At 35.8% G+C, this 22492-nt stretch overlaps 1 protein-coding gene across 1 annotated transcript in view; it reads right to left on the bottom strand.

Moving 5' to 3' along the window:
- LOC123548388 (pseudouridylate synthase RPUSD2-like) overlaps positions 1 to 22021 on the bottom strand; it is a 36840-nt gene extending 14819 nt beyond the window's left edge. The window contains exons 1-5 of the mRNA XM_045335594.2: positions 21840 to 22021; positions 10777 to 10876; positions 8412 to 8530; positions 7243 to 7343; positions 3958 to 4124 (exon numbers count right to left, since the gene is read on the bottom strand). Coding sequence (XP_045191529.2) covers positions 3958 to 4124; positions 7243 to 7343; positions 8412 to 8530; positions 10777 to 10876; positions 21840 to 21977 — 625 coding nt within the window. The 5' untranslated portion in view covers positions 21978 to 22021. The remainder of the gene's footprint in view (positions 1 to 3957; positions 4125 to 7242; positions 7344 to 8411; positions 8531 to 10776; positions 10877 to 21839) is intronic.
- Positions 22022 to 22492: the final 471 nt, after the last annotated feature.

The raw sequence follows: 22492 nt of genomic DNA, 5'->3' as shown, positions 1-22492 counted from the left end.
TAACCAAAATCGGGACGCGTATGCCGACGCGGACGCCGACGCATGGGCGAGTCCAATAGCTCTACTATTCTATGAATAGTCGAGCTAAAAATAAATTCTAGTGTGTGTGTGGGGGTGGGGGCAATAATGTGTGTGTGTGTGGGGGGGGAGTGTAATGATGTAGCTTGTTGCAGTCTACAAGTCATCTCATCAGGCCATTCTTAAAAAATTGTTTGTTTGCAGTAACGCGACTCAGAATTTTTAGTGTGAGTAGGTAGGTAGGGATTTTTTTTTTTTTTCGTTTTTTTTTTTTTTTGTATGCTAATTGTACAACACCTGCATTTTCTTTTTAACCCTCTGGTTTATACACCTTCTGGGTACTAACACTTCTCTGTAGAATGCTAACTTGATTGTAACATATCTGCAAGGGTGGTAGTTTTCACATAGTATGAATACTAATATACTAATATTACTAGTAATATCACCTTTTTAATAACAATAAAAACAACAGATAGCCTGACACCAGTCAGAAACAAAGCTGAACTTAAAAATTTAAGGTTATCAATATATTAAACAAAAATAATTGGCCAGACCTTTTGAATGTCCTTGCACTGGATAGGGTAATTAATAAAAAAACATTACATTCCTTAGGATTCAGCATTGAAGTACATAGCAAAATCTTTGATACTTTAATACCTTGTAGACCTGAGTCTAATTACTAGCACCGCACTCCTTCAAAGCATATGTATCATGTAATTTTAAGACAATACTTATTTGTTTTACATTGTTTACTCAGGGCTTTAGCTATGTTGATATTTTAGGGAGAAGTCATTTCCTCCTCAGCTAAGATTATGGAGAAGTGGAGAGATTTTAGGGAGAGGTGGAGTGATTTTAGGGAAACGCGGAAAGATTTTTAATAGCGCCATGACATGCAAGTTGAAAATGGAACTAAATATACTTATCAATGTAAACCTAATTTCTTATCCTTGTGAATCTAATGTGATTAAACTGCAATGATTGCTTTAACCAAGAAAAGTCTAATCTGAATATGAATACAATTAAAAAAAGCTAGGTTAATTCCATATAAGCAAAAAATAAATCAAGCTTCCAGTGCTAATGCACTCAAAGTCAAAACACAAAAACCCATAAAAGTTATTTCACAGTCACTTCTTGAATTAAATACATGTCAATAGCAGTGACATCACTATGACATCACACATAATACACGTCTTCTTTGATCTGCTAGTGTCTTCTTTGATCTGCTACTGTTGGCAGACATTAAAAGAAACAGTTGTCAAACAGATTAAAACCCAGTTTCTGATGGCAGGTGTCAAAAATTTGCATGAATTTCAGTTACATTATTTAAGTCACAGAAAGTTTCAGTAATAATAACTATGTTTCTAAAGTCTGGGTTTTGAAAAATAGGAAAAAGTGGACCCATGCAAATTTAATTTCACGCAAATAGGAAAATCTAGAAATGTAAACATTATGGATATCTTTCGCTGGTTTTAGTCATTGCATTGAAAGGATGTTTAACTTTTATAAATAAATTTTCAGGTAAGAAATTTTGTTTGTCTAATATTTTTGACGTTTATTGTGCTCTTTCCAAGTGACTTGTGCAGTGTCACTGCAGTTTTATCCTCGGGGCAGATTAAAAAGATTACGCAACGACAAAAGATCGAAACTAAAATTATTATTTGTTTGCAAAATTGTTTGAGAAATTATGACAGAATGATATCCAAGAATTTATCTATCCCAGATGTTTTACGATCGAGAAAAATCATTATTTTACAAATCTAAAACTCGGTTAAATACGTCTGCAGTATTGCACAGATAACACTATGTACCACGATTTGTCCATGTGGAAACAACGTTTTGCATGTATTTTTGTAGTATATCAGGAAATCGGCAGGGCGTTCGGTAGACCCGAGGTTCTGGGTTTTCACTCGCACTTATCGAGAAAAACTCGTATTTGACCCGCACAAAAAATTTCCCGTGCGTCGGCTTCACTCGAGGAAATTTTCTTTTATGCGTCTCGAGTTCGAAAGAACTGCCCCTTGTCAATCAAAATCCCGATGAATTCGAATATTGTTCGCCGCCATAAGCGGAAGTATGGCAGTAGGCGGAGCTTGGTATATTAATCAGCTTCTGGCAGATGTCAGTCATGCCACGCGCCGACTGACACGTAGGCTTCTCGTGGTTTGTATTTGGTACAATAATGTCCGTCATTGCCAAAGGTATTTATTGATCAATGTGTAAAAGTTAATTGATAAACAATGCATAGAAGAGCAGCCTATTATCGTATTTGTGTCACTTGTTAATTAGCGGTATACAGAAAGCGTAACATTCACATATTTTGTTTCTTATCGGTCATATCGATCATTCATGTAGTTGAACCTCAACGAACACTGTCTAGGAAAACGTATACAAATACAAATAGTTACCCAAAAGAAATAACGAAACAGGAAAGAATAAAAACATGGCACCGATAAAAAAAAAATCCGAGTTTTGGGTTAAAAAATTGTTTGAGTCGCGGCGATTTTCGTGAGTCGGTCGCGTTACTGCAAACAAACAATTTTTTAAGGATGGCCTCAGCACCTGCCTATATTCCAAGTTTCAAGTCATGACCTTAAATATTTTCTAAGTTATGATCTTGACAAAATATGATGGGCAGATTTGACTGTTGATGAGATTAAGTTGTTTAAAGGATTTTTTTCTATTTCTAGCTCCAGCAGCCCCTAAAGTGGGCCAAGTGCCCCCTTTTGAAACAAAAACAATATCAGTAACCAATGGGTGCTCCACAAAGTATGACCAATGCATTCTAAACCAGAATTCATTGACTTGGCACATATATCTCATCTTACTAGTGAAGCAGTACTTGTTGAGACAACACAAACACAAATTTTGCTCATCTCCTCTTGGGAGTGAAACTTGGAGTTTCTCTAAATATCAGCCAGAGATTTCTACTACTAATGTTGAATAATCAAAGCGCAATAACTCAGTGAAAAATCCTGCGACTGGAACATGGAGGTAACAACTGACAAAGCGGCATTATTATGCTTCCCCTTTCAGGGTGCATAAAAAATTGGGAAAGGAAGTTGATTAAAATACATTTCTATTAACTTCAGCAGACCCTATATGGAGCCAAATGCCACCAGTTGAAAAAAAATTGAGAGGACATTAAAATGATGCTACAGACCATGTCTGATGATGATCTATTTAGCTGTTCATAAGAAGTCATTTAAAGTTTTTCTTTATTTTCAGCTCTAGCAGCCCCTTAAAGGGGCTATGCAGAATGATTTTAACAGTTTGATATAGGTCCATACTAGGATGCTACTGAACAAGTCTGACAGGTCGTTTCAGTAGAAAGATGTTACAAGTAAGTGTAGAAACAGGATGATGGATGCTGGACCATCCACCTACACTATCAGCTCATCCACAAAGTTCAGGTGAGCTGGAGCCAAATATCCACAATAGGCAAGTTCTTAACCCTTACCCTGCTAAATTTCTATAATGGACTGGTCCATCATTCAATCTGTGCAATACCATTTATTATTTGAAGGGGTGTTTACTGAAAATTTATTGATTGAATAGCGAACAGTGCAGACCATGATCAGACTGCATGGATGTGCAGGCTTATCTTAGTCTGCACTGGTCGCAAAGGCAGAATCACTTGCCGCCAGCAGGCTAAAGGTTAAACAAGTGTACAAAGTTTCAAACTATTCTTCTTATAGTAATCCAGAAAAGTAGACATAAAAATGGTTCTCAGCTTACACACCCATCTAATGACAATTAAAAAGTGTACAAAGTTTAAATGCTACAACTCTTACAGTTTTCAAGAAAAGTGGACCTGAACAAAAATCTTACCCAACCCCAATGCAAACACTGATGCTGACCATCAAATGACCACAATACATCATAGTTTAAAAAAAAAAAGCAGACAAGCTCACGCTAACAAAAGACTTTATAAATATATACTTCTGAGATTGTCGTATCCAAATTCATGTTTCAGTAGCATGGTGATCGAATTATATCTGTATCTTCCACATGGGTGTACCGGAATCGAGGCGGGTTTGTTAATAACAATCAGCTCCTCTGTATCCTCTATAATGTCTATCGGCACATCCAACACTGGCATCTCGTGTCTGAAATATTGATTAAATTGTTTATTATTAAAGTATGAAAAAAAAATGTACAGCTAGTATTATGGTGTTATGCTTGTTTGATATATAGGGTTTTAAGTCATACTGACACGACTAACGACGTGCGGCAAAATTTTCATCTTTTGACGGTTGAAGACTACCCTAGGTGACCCTTCATGCATTATTTCAGGTACTAGCTAGTACACTGATTTTCCACAAGTCAGCTAGATGGCTTCCTTATAACAAAAATGTACATCCTATTCAAGCTTTCGACTCCACAGCAGTAAAGCACATGAAAATGGAAGTCAGTATCCTTATGCAAACCACTTGGCCACAGACACAAGTAACTGTTTGTATCATAAGAAAAGTAGTGGTGGGAATAAAAAAAAACTAGTTAAATGCCGAAGTTCTGAAACCTATTTCCTGAAATTGATACCACTTCTAAATTTTCTCTATGCAAGACAGGTACTTCATGACTATATTTATGACAAACTTAGAAAAGATTTGAACTGATTTTCAAACAATTTTAAACACTTTAAAAAAATCCTTAGATACAAAAATAAGAATTTTTACTTCCTACATGTATGTGAACAATTTATATTTCAGCCACTGATAGAAAGCATCTGCTTTTAAAACAGAAATCAAGAGACAGTCCCAATTCACCAATCTGAGTAAATGAAGAAAAGAAAATTTTCACGCAGATCCAGTCAATATGTAATGCTTATCAACTTCTCTGTGTAATGTGACCCAGACTTGAACTAGATGTGTGTCCATAGGACACAGGTGAATCCCCGCCCCAAACCTGTCACTGTACATGGTTTCATGACTCTATGTAAAATATGTATCTAACATCAAAATGACAGCAAAATAAGAGTTATGGAACCTGTGTCATTCAGTTGGTATTATCTTTGGGAAGGCATCTTTGAAGTTTCATTTAGTTGCAACAAGTAATAAATTCTCACTGAGAACTGTTAAAAGGATGTCTGCACAAAGGGGTACAGCAAAAGCTCTTGTGACATTCATCAGTGAGAAAACAAGGAGCTGCGTTCAATAAATGCTTGATGCCCCCGGTGGCATCCTTGTCGATACAAAGCAACCATGTCCAAAATGAGGTCAAGGTCAAGGTCAAACTGAGGTCAGGTGATGTTTGAAGATGAGGAATGGTCACAGGTTACATCTGTATTAGTATCAATTCATTCTTGTAAGCGTTATTGATGCTAGACGAAACGGTCCAATTTGGTTAACCAAGAGATGGCCCATATAAAGCAACCTAAGTCCAAAATGAGGTCAAAAAGTCAAACTGAGGTCAGGTGATGTCTGAAGATGAGGAATGGTCACAGGTTACATCTGCATTAGTATCAAGTCATTCTAGTAAGGGGTATTGATGCTAGACGAAACGGTCCCATTTGGTTAACCTCGTACGGACAGGACAATCACTATATGCCTCCCGCATCAGTAGATGCCGGGGGCATAATAAAAAGGGAAATAGTTTGAAAACTATCCAAGATACAACAAAGGTTCTTGTGCATGGCACTCTCTGTTATTAGTGCCTTTCTATATTTCAAAATTTCTTGAAAAGGTCACCTGAACCACTTTAAGTTCACAGGAATGAAAAAAATTAAAGTAAACGCTTTTTGGACATTTTGATTTTAAATGAGGTAACATAAGACCTGTACAATTGTTTTCATTTATGAAATTTTGTTTCATGTATTAATTAGCAAAATGTTTCTGCCAGGTAAGTAAGTACGCTAAAACTTGACTGACTTATTCTGAAATATTCTCCCTTGATACTACAGTTGATGTCATCTGTTGGTCTGTTCCCATTGGTCTAAATGCACAGCAAAATATCAGCGCATGCACAAATCACTCCCCGCCATATTACGTCATATTGGTAAACAAAGATTATTTACATTCAAAATACGGATTATTTTATACTTTTGAGAGAGTTAATGTCAAAGTGCATTGTTCAGGGCTGTGTGCCTATCTTAGATAACAGTGTTTCATTACATAGCTTCCCACGAACGAAAAATGTATTTGTGAAATGGTTGAACTTTGTGTAAAAATTGGAAAGTGAACTGCCAAAAACAGCTAGAATAGTCGGCATTTTCAAGCGGACGATTTTGACAGAAACCCTGAACTATTGAGATCCTTGGGTCTAGACTGTGGAAAGTTGAACCGGCTGAATAAAGACTCGGTGCCCACTATACGCACGTTGACTGTGGATAGAAAAATAGAGAAGCAATGTGTGACATGTGAACAGAGTGAGAGAAATGAGCGTTCAAATAAGAAGCGGAGATCATCTTCAGACGTGGTTTGTATACGATTAAATGAGCCGTGCCATGGGAAAACCAACATAGTGGCTTTGCCACCAGCATGGATCCAGACCAGCCTGCGCATCCGCGCAGTCTGGTCAGGATCCATGCTGTTCGCTAACAGTTTCTCTAATAGCAATAGGCTTTGAAAGCGAACAGCATGGATCCTGACCAGACTGCGCGGATGCGAAGGCTGGTCTGGATCCATGCTGGTTGCAAAGCCACTATGTTGGTTTTCCCATGGCACGGCTCAAATATGGTTAAAATTTATAATTATTGAATAGTTTAAAGTTAGTAAATTTTGTGTACAAATTAGCAGATCAGTGTTGAAAGCAACCCAGGTGATGTGACATCTATGCAGTCCGGCTTGTTCTGTATGTAAATGGTTTACAGTTTACACACAAAATTTTTTTGGAAACACATCAGGTAGCTGCATGTTTGATATACATTCTCATTGCTGGATGTTATCAAAGCCTTTAATAATACAGAAAATATTACCGACCACATATAGACACTACTTTGTGTACATGGAAAACAGTGCTCTAGACTGCCACATATATTACACAGTGTAGGCTGACTTGACTGTATCTATTTTTAACAATTACATCACTGTGCTTGATCAGTAAAAATAAGTCAACTTGATGTTTAAATGCTCCCAGCAAAGAAAGTGTGACGCATGGACAGATGTGACAGACAGACAAAGCGTCAGCTATGCTGATGCTCATAGAAGAACTATATGCTCAGCATTTGGGGAGTATGAAAAATTAAAATGTATGCAGAAATAATTATCTGTCATGTTTGCAACCTACCTGTGACATCTGTGCTCCATCCTCATATTATCCCCAAGAATAAACTCCGAAGAAGTTTTCTCTCCATTAACCAAAATATTTCCACTGGTTATTTCTGTTTCCTGTAAAACAGGGCATTAAAAAGACTTTTTTGCTATGGATTAATTTCTCAACAGTTACTGTAAATGACTGTCTGTTTTGCCTAAGTAGCTCAATGGTAGAGAACTTTGAGTGTAGCCTTTAACCTGCTGGCGGCAAGTGATGCCTTTGCAACCAGTACAGATCAAAATCAGCCTGTGCGACAAGGCTCATGTTTATGTGGTGATTTGATAAAAGACATTTTGACTAAAATCATTCGTCATCCACTGCTGATTCATATGATTCATCTGAATACTTGCATTTGAGTAATCAATTACAGGTGATTACAAATACTGTATTCGTTTATCCCAAGCCAGCATATGGGGTAGTTGGCAGTTACTTGCAGAGAACAGGGTTTGTACTGGTACAGAATCCAGAAACACCGGAAAACTGATCTATATTCCCCTATGATGATTTGGCAGAAGACAGTTAACGATATTTAACCTTTACCCTGCTAATTTTCTAAAATGGACTGGTCCATCATTCAATTTGGGCAATACCATTTATTATTTGAAGGGGTGTTTGCTGAAAATTTACTGACTGAATAGCGAACAGTTCAGACCATGATCAGACTGCATGGATGTGCAGGCTGATCTTGGTCTGCATAATCCATTGGTCGCAAAGGCAGACATATTCGCCGCCAGCAGGCTAAAGGTTAAAATTGTATTATGTTCTTCCTCAGCTTTATGTGGGGAAGTTTTCGGGTACAAGCAAATAACAAGTTTGTGTTGAAACAGAATCCAGGAACACTCGTTAGTTTACAATACAAATGTAAATAAAGATGATCTTTATTCAATGTCACATATGATCAACAAGTAAGATAGCTCTAAAACTTGTTTTAGGTATCCACTAACAGATACCATGCCAAATTTCTAAAATGGATTGGTCCATCCTTCAATTTGGACAGTACCACTTTTCTATCAAAGGGTTGTTCAATGAAAATTTACTGACTGAATAGCAAACAGTGCAGACCATGCAGACAAGGGCAACACTAAATACACCCTCTCCCTAAAAGCTTTGGGGGAAGGGGGGCACAAAAATCTCTATCTTACAGGATCTACACCCGTTTGTTTGAATTCTGACTTGTAGACTTCTAGAACCGTTTTCCCCATCCATCTGCCTTTGACGAAACTTCCGAATGTATAGTAGTACGGATATACCTTCCTCAGACCTGTAAAGAAGAATGATATACTACATACTGGTTAATAAATACATTTGGACCAGTGCTAAAGATAATCTTTGACACTGAGGCATTTGAAATGTAACTTGCCAAAGAGGGTAAGAGAGGCATACTCCAAGAGTACAGACTAGTTAACAGAATCTACAAGAAGATTAAAGTCTCATCCATTTGGAGCGGAATATGAACTTGGCTTCAGTAATTGGTATCAAAAGTAAACTGTAAGATTAAGTAAGGTGTAATCTCAGAGCATTTATCAAGCATATTTAATGTAATCTGAGACAAAAATATACACAAGGCAGTCTGAAAGACAGCTATATCCCCAGCAGCTGTCATGGATAGTGAAAGGGTTGAAATGCGTCAAGAGATTTATAGGATACTGAGCTTACACAAAAGCAAAAGCTCAGATCTTTCACCTTAAGTTGTGACCTTGACCTTGAGCCTGCATGGCTGACTCATGGGTTTGTGCAAACCATCTCAATAAGGTGAACACCTGACCAAAGTTTCAAGAAAATCCTTCAAGTGGTTAAGCAGAAAAGGAGGGGACAGGAAATTGAAGGCTCAAACATTTGAGTTGTGACCTTGACCCTGAGCTGGCATGGGTGAATTTTGAGTTCTGCACATAATCTTGATAAGGGGAATATTACAGCCAAGTCATATTACAATCCTCAAGGGGTTTAGGAGATACAGAGGGGACTTAAAACGGAAGGTTCGAACCTTTGACCTTGAATTGTGACCTTTACCTTAAGTTAACATGGCTGACTTATGAGTTCTGCATATCGTGTTGATGAGGTGATCATTTGACCCAAGTTTCATGAAAATCCTTCACGGGGTTTAGGAAATACAGAGCGGACAAAAAATGGAAGGCTCAAACCTTTGACCTTGACCTTAATCCAACATGGCTGACTTATAAGTTCTGCACATTGTGTTGATGAGGTGATCATTTGACCCAAGTTTCATGAAAATCCTTCAAGGGGTTTAGGAGATACAGAGCGGCCACAAAATGGAAGGCTCAAACCTTTGACCTTGACCTTGAACCAACATGACTGACTCATGAGTTCTGCATATTGTCTTGATGAGGTGATCATTTGACCCAAGTTTCATGAAAATCCTTCAAGGGTTACAGAGCGGCCACAAAATGGAAGGCTCAAACCTTTGACCTTGACCTTGAGCCAACATGACAGACTCATGAGTTTTGTATATTGTCTTGATCAGGCGATCATTTGACCCAAGTTTCATGAAAATCCTTCAAGGGGTTTAGGAGATACAGAGCGGCCACAAAATGGAAGGCTCAAACTTTTGACCTTAACCTTGAGCCAACATGGCTGACTCATGAGTTCTTCATATTGTCTTGATCAGGTGATCATTTGACCCAAGTTTCATGAAAATTGGTCAAGCTGTTTGAATTATATGGAGCTAACACAACTGTTACGAACGGACGGACGGAGACCACAATACCTGACAGAGTGATCAGTGCCTAGCCTCATCATGCATATTTTCAGCATATTCTGATTTGATGATTTTCAGCAAAGTTATAGCTCTTCATTCATAAAATTTTATGATGTTTTGACCACTTCTCTTAGTCTTACATTATCGGGCAGATTTCCACCAAACCTTACTGCAGTTATCAGTACCAAGCCACATTGTGTATATTGTCAGGTTGTTTAAATTCAGTGATTTTTCAGTGGAGTTATGAACTTTGATTTGCTGTATTTTACCTTGTCATGGCAACTGCTTCGATACCACCCGGAGGAATTAAACAAACTTTAAAAGAAGTGGCCAAAACATCATAACATTTGACATATCTAGGCCAATAACCCTGCTGAAAGTCATCAAGCCATAAAATGCTGATAATATACACAACTAGGTCTGTCAATGATCACTCTTGTAAAGTTTGGTGTAAATCTGTCCAGCTGTGTCTGTCTGAGGAGTTGTGTTGACATCCTTTGAGACAGACAGCACTAAATCAGTAAGTCTCCACACTACATGTGGGTGATATATTTACTGTAAAATTATCTAATTTTGTGGGGCAAAAGATTTGTAATTTTGGTCAATATGGCTGTTTTGTGGGGATATGAATCCATGGATTTCACATTATTAAGATTAAATGAATGGAAATTTTGCTTGTCCACTAGGATTTAATTTCATGGAATGACTCAACCACCAATTCCAACAAAATTAGTCCCCCCACGAAATTAAATATTTCACAGTAAAATAAAACCATAGTAGCTAGGCCTTACCATTTTCTAAATAGTAAGTAGTTTCATTTGTCATCTCTTCGATGAGCTGACATGGCTTCTTCAATTTATTATGCCTCTGGTAGTGTTTATGTGCTCTTTTCTAAAATATAAAAGCATTTCTTCAGTAATGTGACAGTGGACATTATTACAAACCATAAGTTAAGGAGGTAGGTTACCTTGTTACCAGGGTAAATTCAAATTAGTTGAACCACAGCAATTTTTTGTATTTCGTGTGTTTTAACTGCTACAATCTTAATTTCGTTTATCTCTGTCCATCCAAGTTTAATTAATATCCAGGTTTGAAGAATATGACCCTCCAAAGGTGTTTTATATTGAAAGAAGAAGGAAAATACGGATATTTAACACTTTTCAGTGTATTTTAGTTTCATTGATATTCGTAGAAGTCTGCATAATTGATAATTTTACTAGTATGCGCTTTAGCTTTCTAATATAAGCTTAAAATGTATATGTCACGGGGCTCGTGTTTCCATGGTAACGCATTTTCTCTCATTTTTAAACAACTATGTATAAAAACGGGATTTTCAACGGCTTCAGTGCCATTCTGTTACTGACCAACATGGAATATTTGGGTAATATTATTAGCAAAATACCAAGCACTTTACATGGTACCCTATTTTTCTTGGTTTAAAGTAACCATGGCAACAGAGATGTTTAAAATAGCGTACATCTTGTTTTTTTGTCTTAATTTCTTATAAAAAATATTGAATAAAATTATCTTTTTTGTTAATGTAGCTTTAAAACATAATTATTATTTCTAACATAAGTTATATTTTCGTGTTATTTGCATTTATTCAAACAAATTTCACAGCTTAAAATACTTACAGCAGTACCCTTCGTTTAGCATTTTTCATGGAAAATCGTTCAGCATACTACTATTATTCTCATAGATATTGTTGAAATGAAAATAAAAAGCCGAAGTTGTGTTCCTTAAATAGACCAGTGTCAACGCTTTTGAATTTTACATTTAGATATAGAGGTCACAGGCTTTGTTTCCATGGTAACATCAATTCAATTCAAGAAATCATTTTCTACTGAAATTTGAACAATTTTAGAGGTTAGTTTTAGTGAATAAGTAACTAATATCAACGGAAACTGAAACAAGAGGGTCATGATGACCCTGGATCGCTCACCTGAGTAATATGAGCTACATGTTTCAAATGTCAAACTAATGATTTTTAGAAATTTTTTGGAAGATTTTCCGATGTACAATCAAGTTACCCCTTGGGTGGGGCCAATTTTATCCCGGGGGTCATGATTTGAACAAAGTTTGTAGAAGTCTACTAGGCAATGTTACATATCAAATATCTAAGATCAAGGCCTTCTGGTTTATTTTTAGCAAATTTATGAAGATTTCCCTATGTACAATCAAGTAACCCCTGGGCCTGGGTCAATTTGACCCTGCGGGGTCAAGATTTTAACAAATTTTGTAGAGGTCCACTAGGCAATGCTACACGTCAAATATCTAAGCTCTAGGCCTTCTGATTTATTTTTACAAAACTGAAGATTTTTCTATGTACAATCAAGTAACCCTATGGGGCGGGGTAAATTTGACCCCGGGGGTCATGATTTGAACAAATTTTGTAGAAGTCTACTAGGCAATGCTACATGTCAAATATCTAAGATCTAGGCCTTCTGGTTTATTTTTAGAAAGTTTTTGAAGATTTTCCTATGTAAAATCAAGTGACTCCTGTGGCCGGGTCAATTTTGACCCCGGGGGTCATGATTTGAACAAATTTTGTAGAGGTTCACTAGGCGATGCTACATGTCAAATATCTAAGCTCTAGGCCTTCTGGTTTATTTTTAGAAAATCTTTGAAGGTTTTCCTATGTAAAATCAAGTGACCCCTGGAGGAGCTGGGTCAATTTTGACCCCGTGGGTCATGATTTGAACAAATTTTGTAGAGGTTCACTAGGCAATGCTACATGTCAAATATCTAAGCTCTAGGCCTTCTGGTTTATTTTTAGAAAATCTTTGAAGGTTTTCCTATGTAAAATCAAGTGACCCCTGGAGGAGCGGGGTCAATTTTGACCCCGTGGGTCATGATTTGAATAAAGTTTGTAGAGGTTCACTAGGCAATTCTACATGTCAAATATCTAAGCTCTAGGCCTTCTGGTTTATTTTTTAAATTTTTTTTTAAGACTTTCCTATAGAAATCTATGTAAAATCAAGTGACCCCTGGTGGTCATGATTTGAACAACTTTAGCAGAGGTCCACTAGGCAATGCTACACGTCAAATATCTAAGCTCTAGTGCTTCTGGTTTTTGAGAAGAAGATTTTTTAAGATTTTCCTATGTAAAATCAAGTGACCCCTGTGGCGGGGTCAATTTTGACCCCGGGGTCATGATTTGAATAAAACTGGTAGAGGTCCACTAGGCAATGCTTCACACCAAATATCTAAGCTCTAGGTCTTCTGGTTTTTGAGAAGAAGATTTTTAAAGTTTTTCCTTTCGGTTGCCATGGCAACCAGAGTTCTGCATGGAATTCAATTCTTTGAATAATTTTTGTAGAGCTTCACCAAAGGAACATTCCTGTGAAGTTTGGATGAAATTGGCCTAGCGGTTTATGAGGAGATGTCATTTAAAGTAAAAGTTTATGGCCGGACGGTGACTGATCAGAATTATAAGCTCACCCTGAGCTTTTGGCTCTGGTGAGCTAAAAATAGGTATTACAAATCAAACTGTCAGTCTTTTTATTTGAAAATGGCCGTAACAAGTAACCTTTCACCCAACTATATTCCAAATAACATTGGTTACCATCATTAATTTTCTTACATTCTGCATACAATGTAACATTTCAATATAACTACATAAAAGAAGCAAAATATTGATTATTATTCAGAGCAAAAGACTCATAAAAATATTTCAGCAAATAATGGCTGTTTGAAAATAGTTCAAATAAAGAAAATGCACAGAATTACATACTTTCAAAATAAAAGCTATCAATTTTGCGCGGTAACTGACACGTAACATCATGACATCAATGATGTCATTTTAAGGCAACATTGTTTTGAAGCGTTTCTGTGGCAATTTATTCATTATTTCTGCATTATTATACCATAAAGCATCAGATCGGTGACAGGTTCATGATTTGTTTTCAGAAGAATGGATATACACAGGGCCCGCCCTGACCAATAATTGGCTGTAGCCAAATAAACAGCTGTTAAAATCATCCAAAAATATGTTTAAAATTGCAAAATGGACCATCAAATTTGTAGCCAAATTGAAAAATGTGTAGCCAATCCAAAGTGGCATTTTATTAGCCATTGGCTACAATAGCTAATGGCAGAGCGGGCCCTGATACAAACACATTTAGTTTGTCGTAAATGTTGTCGTAAATCATCACATTAGCTTCCGGTTGGACATGCGCTGCGCACATACAAATATTAAGGTAACCAACCCCTTTAAGATTGTTTTTCTTAAATCACTGAAAAATAGAGCAATAATGGTGAAATACATATATATCGAAGAGTTACTTTTTTGAAAATAAATTCTTCCCAGGCTTAAACACATTAAATGACAAAACAACCCTTAAACAAGGTATTAAATGGGAAATATGCATCAGTTACCAATTTTGCAGCAATGTTTTTCGCATGTATAAATCTGATTTACACATGTAATATGTTTTAAGGGCAGAATCACAAAAGCAGTGCCAAAGTCAACATTTTAAAGTTATATTCTGTAGAAAATACTTCAAATGGGACATCTGCCGTTATTTCGATGAATTTTAAAATCATGGTTGTAGATTCATTTTGGCAAATTCCAATGAAAAACTGCCTTAAACCAGCAGAAATCACTGGTAAAAATTAACTCTGGTCACAGAAAACAAAGGGGTCCGGCACATGAGAGGATTAAGTTTAATGACTTATTTTTGAGTCCTAGAGCCATAATTATGAAAAAGTCATACTAACATAACTACTCCCTAGACGTCTAGGGAGTAGTTATATTAGTATGACTTTTTCATAATTATGGCTCTAGGACTCAAAAATAAGTCATTAAACTTAATCCTCTCATGTGCCGCACCCCTTTGACAGAAAATAAGTTAAAAATTGTTACTTTATAATTTCGGTCATTAAAAGAAAGATTTATCTGCCTATGCAGATATATATTTTCAAGTTAAATTTAAAAATGGTCAATGTGCAAATACAACAACATGAATATGTCTAATCTTGCATCAGAAACTCTTCAAAACTGTTTCAAAATTTAACAGCTTTTCGAAAAATTAGGCACAAGCACAGTAATCCACATGCAGTTGTGTACGAAATGTAAAACTAGGACTGGAGAATACAAAAAGACCTGGTGCAAATTTAAAAGCTTTCAAGGAGCTTTATTGCTTTTTTCATAAATAAAATCCTTTTATTTGAGATAAAATTCTGTGGTAGATGCTAATGAATAATAGATGCCATTTAAGACTATGACTTTTAATAAAGATTTAACCCAATTTCCATCTTGAAAAGAACCTGGCAAAAGAACCATTTAAACCAAATTCATTCTGTTGGAGGCCTTGTATGCCTTTCAGGTATGCCTTTCAGGAGGAGAGGAAGCCCTTCCTGCACTCCTTTCTTTGCCACCATTTGAATCTCAAAGTTTTTTCGCAAAACGCCTTCTAAGGACAAAATTTCTGGCTAGAACCCTGTTAGCCTTACTCGTTGGGCTTATCAAGATGACTTCTTTATAATCTGCTATTTTATAGTTGTCATCCCTCTAAGCCTTACACGTATCTGCATTTTACTGTTAGGAAAACGATGACTTTAAAAAAATCCAAAAAAGTCTGACTTACTTGCTCCAATAAATTAAACATTAATATTCATGTAGAAACTTCAAATGGGAACTGAATATACCTCATAATTTTAAATAAGAGAGTTAAAACTTTGGAAATATAAGGTGAACAGGTGTGAGGAGATATCTACCCAGACATCGGTTTCAATACACAGCGGACTGCCAATGACACTTAACTGCAGAAAGAAAACACAAAGTACACATTCAAAAAATGTCAGCGAAGCAATTTTATGCTTTACTGGCTAGCGTCCTACAACCGGACACTTTTGGAATATTTTTCACGATTACTTGGGGAAATAGTTATATCTAGTGGTTGAAATTTCACATGAACAAAGCTAGGTTCTCTTCCCAACTGAAGAGCTAACTTGTTTACTTCTAAAATTAGGTCAAGTACTTTTTCGAGGCCAGAATGAAGGGCCACCGAATCACGTTGTTTTAAGGTCTAACAGTACCATGTTTCTGGACAGCGAGGTGTCACTTTATAGAGTTTACATTCAACATTGAATTAAACTTTTATTTTCAACCACGGGAAAGTAGTCATACAGTAAGTCATAGAATTGTACGAATTACCTCTCTTGAATCGATGATTTGATTGTACAAATCTACCTTCCTATGTTATTTAATCATGTTCATTTTAATGATTATTGATTTACCCTATGAAAAAGATGCTAATCAGGTCACTTTCAAATCTGATTTGAGCGATATTCTGATTTTTAAAGATATTTCTTAACTATGGCACCTTTGCCCCATATTCTTTGTCAACTTGTAACTAATTTTCATCTTTTTAAGCAGTTTTAAAACAAATTTGGTAAGATTAGCATGTTTCTCATAGATTTTATGTTGTAAATCATCCTTCTTACTTGTAGCTTATTTACTTTTGTTAACATACACTTGTTATATAGTCGCTTAAAAAAGCTCTTCAGAGCTTATGTTATTTGTAAATGTCTTGCCGACTCAAAATAAATCTTATCTTATCTTATCTTATCTCTCCCGAATAAACCTTTCAAAATATCACTGTTCGATACGGATATTTTGATACAAAAATGTGTTTTAGAGTGTATATTTATATAAATATATTATACATGTACCAGAAAATGTTCCTAACAGATTTCATTGGGGATTTCCTTACAGAAATATGAAGAATAAGTTTGGACATGACAAACGCTGACAGTCACATCAGGCTGTACCAAAATGCCCCATTATAAATGGAAGTGTCTAGTCATCCGGTAACCGGACGCCTAGCCTGCGTTCTAGTCGTCCGGTAACCGGACGACTAGCATTTCCCCTGGCAATTTTCTAGTCGTCCGGTAATCGATTTCTCAGTGAATAAGCAATAAACTGGTTTAATTTTACCTCTTATTTATTCAAGATATCAATACCTATCTGCAAATAGAAATTTGTTTGAATACATACCAAAATGTATTTTTAATTTTCTCGAGAAATTTACTGACTTTTCAGCCAATAAAACGGAAGTTTACAAAAATGAATAATGATGAAAAGAAGCGGATGATTGTGTCATTGTCATCTTGCTGTATGAGAGCGTTTAGTTACATATGTGCTATCAACTGACGAGATACCATGCAGTCAACATTTCATATGCTTCAAGGCCATACCAGGGGGAGGCACCCTTATCATGGCCCCAATTTTTTTTTTTAAGGATAAAAATTACAAAATTAAAATATCAAAATGAAAAAAAATAAGTGTACAGTTCTGGAATAGGCATAACAATTTAATTCCAAACTGTGAGAAAATTTATAGGTAAAAATATTGTTTTTCATAATTCTTTTCCTGATTATTTACATGCTCCTATTAAAACTGATAAAATGATCATCATATTGTTTCTTTATGTTATTCTTTAGTAATTTGTGAACTCTTAATAATAGGAACAACAATGAAAAACTTTGTTATGTGGAATCGGTATCGATTTGAAACATGGACATTGATTTGATAAAAATAACTAATGGAAAATTGCATTGAATAAAATCGGTCCAAAAATACAACATGTTAGCATTATAGTCACTGATAGTTTGTATAACAATAAACATGGGAACACACAGAAAGAGTTTAAATGTGTATCAGTTTTTAGTGAAACATACGTTCGTAGCCATGCAATGTACAAAGAAAATCACCAATGGAGAAATGAAAAAGATTTTTTTCCCTTAACATGTTTAGAATGTATACAAATGTTGTATGAATAAGCAACGTTGTGAAATTTTTATCATTATCATGTGTTCTAAGAAACAATACAGGGTTGTTTGAAATGACCTTTACTAGCACAAATTTTTCCTATGTTCAAGGAATATGCGTTATATTTTTTAATGTATGTTATGAAATCAATGGTCCATTTAATGAATCGTGACGGAATCAGCATAAACTTACAAAGAGGATTGAAGGAAGAATAAAGATAGGAAAAGTGCTACCTCGTTGCTTATTCATATCATCCTTAATGATAAACATTAAAGAATATGCTACAATGTACAGCGAAAACGAGGTCCATATGATACGAAAATATATAAAACATTTACTAGTGAAACATACGTTCATAGCCAATGTACAAAGAGAATCATGGAGAAATGAACAAGATTTTTTCCCTTAACATAGACATGAATTGATTGTGTTTGAAAAGATAACAAAGGTAAAAACAAACATAAAATATTCTTTTAAAGTAAAGTTAGGCCAGCATTTTATATAAGTGTTAGGATCCTATGGTGGGAAAGTGCTAAAGCACAGCCAGAGAAAACAGGTATAAACAAGAGCACCGCCTTGCGGGTGCTGACGCTCATCTGATTTTTTTTGTGTAATAGAAATATTGTCCTACCCATGATTTTCTAAGTCTAAAAAGGGCCATCATTCTTGCAAAAAGCAGGATAGAGTTATGTTTCTTGATGTACAGCGTCCACTTATGATGGTGAAAAACTGTTGCAAGTTTAAAAGCAATAGCTTTGATAGTTTATGAGAAAAGTTGACTTAAACATATTACTCAACCAAGAAAATGATTTTCTAAGTCCAAAAGGGGCAATAATTATTGCAAAAATCAGGATGGAGTTACGCTGCTTGCTGTACAGGGTCAGCTTATGATGGTGAACAAGTGTTGTAAGTTTCAAAGCAATAGCTTTGATAGTTTAAGAGAAAAAGTTGACCTAAACATAAAACTTAACCAAGAAATCTGATATTTTCTAAGTCCAAAAGGGGCCATAAATCTTGCAAAAAGCAGGATGGAGTTATGTTTCTTGCTGTACAGGGTCAACTTATGATGGTGAACAAGTGTTGCAAGTTTTAAAGCAATAGCTTTGATAGTTTAGGATAAAAGCTGACCTAAACATAAAACTTAACCAAGAAAACTGATTTTCTAAGTCCAAAAGGGGCAATAAATCTTGCAAAAAGCAAGATGGAGTTATGTTTCTTGCTGTACAGGGTCAGCTTATGATGGTGAACAAGTATTCCAAGTTTCAAAGCAATAGCTTTGACAGTTTGGGAGAAAAGTTGACCTAAACATAAAACTTAACCAAGAAATCTGATATTTTCTAAGTACAAAAGGGGCCATAAATCTTGCAAAAAGCAAGATGGAGTTATGTTTCTTGCTATACAGGGTCAGCTTATGATGGTGAACAAGTATTCCAAGTTTCAAAGCAATAGCTTTGATAGTTTAGGAGAAAAGCTGACCTAAACATAAAACTTAACCAGGCAACGCCGACGCAGACGCCGACGCCGACGCCGACAACCGCTCAAGTGATGACAATAACTCATCATTTTTTTTCAAAAAATCAGATGAGCTAAAAAGAGGCCACCATAGGAATATCCAGTAGCTATGATGTTCAGTAAACATACAAACGGCGACAGACAATGGTAAACAAACAACAGGTGAACAGGTATTTTAGTTAAGAACTCTAGTTAACGCGAAAATTAAGTGTCACGTTCACAGGAAACGTGAGTAGAATTTTTATTATTAAAAAGTTTTGCTTCAAACTTTCAATATTGATAAAGAACATATATAGCTAGAATTCTAAGGCATTTTTAGTAAGATATTAACATAAAATGAAGCAAAATTATATAAAAACGGTCGATTTTCAATAAAACTTACCGGGTACTGTAAAATTTCACACAGCGCGATTGTAAATAACTATTTTGTTTAATAAGTAAAGTAATTTATACCGCTACGATCATTAAATTTAGACTTTTGGCTAGAAAGTGCAAAATAACAGATCAGAAAAAAACATTAAGAAATGACAAAATGGCAAGTATTAAAAATATAGAGTAAAACGGTATTGTTAAAATACATAGAGTGGTTAAAGTATATAGAGTAAGTATATTTATCGATATGACATACAAGTGTACGGACAAATATCAGATGTAAATAGAATGATTTTAAAGTTATGTTTTTATAAGTTTTAATTAGTTTTAACAGTTTTATTATTATTAGAATAATAATGCAGAGCTTAGGCGTAGTTCATGGCAGTCTTAACCTTGGATGGTTTGTGTAAGTCAAGTATGAAACCGCGGGTCTTCTCTAAGATGATTCCAACAAACAAATTCACGACATATTTAAATCTTTATAAAACCTTTGGCAATGCAGAAAAATTCATGGTATAACTGTAGTAAAAACATTACAATAAACAAATTTAAACACCTCCACCGATACCCAGACATGTTATAAAATAACATCTGGGCCTTGAATTAAGGCCCCCTATTATACAAAACACATCTTAAATATTTCCGAATATATCCAGGCATCGACTTGTATTTGAGTTTAAGTCTCCAAATTCTAATTTCGCTGGGCCTATGATTGATTAGTTTGACCGGAAACGGTCAAAACTACGCAGTACAGCGTAAACAAATAAAAATGAATAAAAACAAAACAAAACAAGAGCTGTCGGAGGACAGCAACGCTCGACTTTTCAACAGCCTTGTCAATTGAATGAATACAAAAGTCGAAAAAGGGGCATAATTTTGTAAAAATGGGAGAAAGGGTTATGGAACCTTCAAAGTGCTTATCAGCTCATAAAGTGAACAAGTGCGTGAAGTTTCAATCCTTTCCCATAAGTGGATACTGAAATACCAGCTTACATACAAAAACTTAACCAAAAACTGCTAAGTTGAAAAAGGGGCATAATTTTGAAAAAAAATGCAAAGTAGAGTTATGGGACCTATACAGTGCATGTCAGATCATGACAGTAAACAAGTGTGTGAAGTTTCAATCCATTCCCATTAGTGGGTACTGAGATACCAGCTTACATACAAAACCTTAACCAAGAATTTCTAAGTCGAAAGGGGGCATAATTTTGTCAAAAAGCAAAACAGAGTTATGGAACCTGTGCAATGTAGGTCAGTTTATCACAGTGAATAAGTGTGTGAAGTTTCAATCCATTCCAATAGCGGTTACTGAGATACCGGCTTACATACAAAACCTTAACCAAATTGGGACGCGGACGTCAACGCATGGGTGAGTCCAATAGCTCAACTATTCTTTGAATAGTTGTATTCGGTTCGCTGTTCGAAAGACATCACCGGCGCTATAACAAGCTATGCAAGAGCCTTAACAAAATTCTGTTTTAGTTACACCCATGCAAAATCTGGCACCACGGTGATTCACTCATAGGCAATGACAGCATGGACCCAAAAGAACGAACCCACCTCTGACCATGTCATGAACAAGACTTTGCCAGTAGCATTGAAGATGCGTTCCGCTATCTGTCTTATATCATTTAAGACTAATAAACTGTCCTTTTAAGGACAACAAAAGTCCTTCTAAGGACTACAACATACGCCGAGAAGAACCTCTCATATTGTCATTTTGTTGTATGCAAACATTTTTCATATACCAAAAATACATCAGACATACACTTATAATAAAATTTCGTATTAAAAAAAAAGAGTAACAAATAGAAAACATTATAATGCACAATGCATAAATAAATAACAGGTAAAATGAAACCAGAACACCGCTTATTTGCTAAGAAATCGATTACCGGACGACTAGAAAATCTGCAGGGGAAATGCTAGTCATCCGGTTACCGGACGACTAAAACGCAGGCTAGGCGTCCTGTTACCGGATGACTAGACACTTCCATTATAAATTTGGACTAAAACCCTGTACACCTAGACATTTCCTTGATATGACGGAAAAAAGAATAAATCCTCTACAGTTAACATTCATCTGTTATTAACTATTCATACACTAATAATAGCATACTGTAATGAAGAAAGGACAAATTATGTCCGATAATTTTGTATCCGAAAATACCGCCATAATTTTCACACCAACATTACCCTTTTCTGCGCTCGTATGGATGTTTCCTCTTCATAATCTTTGCTTGAAGATTTCACTTTTACACTACTGGAAGACATCCTTAGATTACCGAGTAGCTGAAATCGATGTAGTTTAGAAAAAAATCGTATCAAAAACATGTTTTCATGGGCGCAGCCATCTTGTTACTCAAGCAACCCAAAGAAAATAAACTACAATAAAGAAACAGGAGAAAGTCGGTAGTTTTTGGCACTTTGGATCTCTTGCGACTCTTTCTTTATCTGTACTTCTACGGTTCCATTGTCTTTGGTTTAAATATTACCTTTAGGGACTTAACACGGTCTCAAAATGCTTGGACATGGTAGGGTTTGTGTCCCAGCGTTGAATTGTTACTGACCACTTCAAGGCAGTTCCCTGCTTTGTATATGTTGAGCGCAAATAACCAATCTGCGCTATTTACCAAGACTTGACAGATTTAAATAAATTTTGCTACACAGGTGTTACATCATAAAATACAGGTCAAGTTCGGATTTGCCTACAAACCACGATTTTTACGTAGTTATGGCCCCTTTCCAACTTTAAATTTGCCAAACTCATGGTTTCCGGACAATAACTCACGAAAGGCTTGACACATTTAAATAGTGTTTGGTACACAGGGGAACTGTTTGAAGAACTC

Source organism: Mercenaria mercenaria, chromosome 6 (genome assembly GCF_021730395.1).
Source record: "Mercenaria mercenaria strain notata chromosome 6, MADL_Memer_1, whole genome shotgun sequence".
Taxonomy (NCBI): domain Eukaryota; kingdom Metazoa; phylum Mollusca; class Bivalvia; order Venerida; family Veneridae; genus Mercenaria; species Mercenaria mercenaria.
Note: the sequence above shows the minus strand (reverse complement) of the source record. Positions and strands in the feature narration are given on the sequence as shown.